The sequence below is a fragment of the Camellia sinensis genome, chromosome 8, assembly GCF_055761805.1.
Source record: "Camellia sinensis isolate YWXY chromosome 8, ASM5576180v1, whole genome shotgun sequence".
Taxonomy (NCBI): domain Eukaryota; kingdom Viridiplantae; phylum Streptophyta; class Magnoliopsida; order Ericales; family Theaceae; genus Camellia; species Camellia sinensis.
The window spans coordinates 99,349,376-99,350,919 of record NC_138968.1 but is presented as its reverse complement, the minus strand read 5'-3'; the positions used below and the strand labels follow the sequence as shown (position 1 = coordinate 99,350,919).

Below are 1,544 nucleotides of genomic sequence, written 5' to 3'. Positions count from 1 at the left end.
GATAATAACTCTCATCACTCAACCCTCAAAAATAGATAGCTCCACATAAACCACCGGATTACACCTGCAAAAAACCAAATAAATTAGAACCCTCCTTTAAGCTCACCATCACTCAACCCACTTATAGTGAACTCATATCACTTAGCAGCCCTTCCATATTTGATGCTATGGGGCTTCAAAATTGTCTCTGGCAAATTCCATTGAGCTAGAAACTAGCTGTCACCAGTGGATCTAGGAATATTCTTAACAAACAACATTCTATTTCTAACCATTTGGATAACAGATTTAATGACCACCTCTTCAGGTTTAAATTCTTTGTTAAAAATTCTATTATTTCTTTCAATCCAGGTAAAGTAAACAGAACATAAGAATGCATTACTGATGATGTTGACCCTCAATGAGTTACCCTTGGTCTCCTTAGTAGCATAAGTGGCAATGTCAGGCCAACCTAAAACAGGCCACTTAATGTTACAAACAGCTTCAATGGCACACCAAACTCTACTAGAGAAGATGCACTTAAAGAATAGATGCGAATGGCTTTCCTCAGGGATGAGGCAAAAAGGACATTGAGAGCTTGTGGCCAGGCCAAACATACGAAGTCTATCACCAATATAAAGTCTATTGTGAAGAGCAACCCAGACAATAAAATTGACTTTAGGAATCCTATTAGGGCCCCACACAAGCTTATGCCAAGTCACTTTATCAAATTTCTTGCGCCAATGATTCCAAGCTGATTGAATGGAAAACTGACCATCAGTAGTAAGTTTCCAAAGAGCTGTATCACTACTAGAAGGGTTAGGTTTACAGCCCATAGGAGTAGAGGATATTAACTCCTGAATTTCCCAAGAATTGGGAAAAGGCCACTTCTAGGAAGAACCATCAATGATTTGACTGATTTTTGTTTCACTGTTAAGGGCAGAATCATAAATAATTCTATCCCCGAATTTATTCCATAGCGAACCAAGAGGGTACCAGTTATCATACCAAAAGAAAGTAGCATCCCCACAACCAATTTTATGATTAATCAAAGGAGAAACCCAATCTCTAAGGGACAATAATTTCCTCCACACCCAAGAGGGATCATTTGGAACCTTGACTTTCCAAAAACTCTTTCGCTTTAATAAGTAGGATTTGGCCCATTGACACCACATCGAACCCTCGCCCACAGAGAACAAAAACCAAATGTGTTTAGCAATGGCCGCTCTATTCCAAATATCTAAAGATTTAAAGCCCAAGCCCCCCTCATTTTTAGGAGCACATACAGAATCCCAAGCAATCTTGGCACTATGTGTTTTAAGATCAGTACCAGACCAAAGAAAGGCTCTAAGAATACTATCCATCTCCCTAATAACCTTCTTGGGAAGAATGAAGAGGGAAGACCAATATACTTGCATAGAAAGGAGAATGGATTGAATGAGTTGGCTTCTACCAGCGTAAGACAATGCTCTATTGGTCCAATTCTTCACTCTTTTGGTGGTCCTATCAATGAGAGGGACACAATCAGATGCCCTCAACTTAGTGGTAATCAAGGGGACACCAAGGTA

The 1,544-nt window shown here is 39.6% G+C and overlaps 1 protein-coding gene across 1 annotated transcript; it reads right to left on the bottom strand.

Annotated features, from left to right (window-relative positions):
* Positions 1 to 212: 212 nt before the first annotated feature.
* LOC145797913 (uncharacterized) lies at positions 213 to 812 on the bottom strand. Its single transcript, XM_082885353.1, has one exon. The coding sequence runs from the start codon at positions 810 to 812 to the stop codon at positions 213 to 215; it is 600 nt and encodes a 199-aa protein (XP_082741479.1).
* Positions 813 to 1,544: the final 732 nt, after the last annotated feature.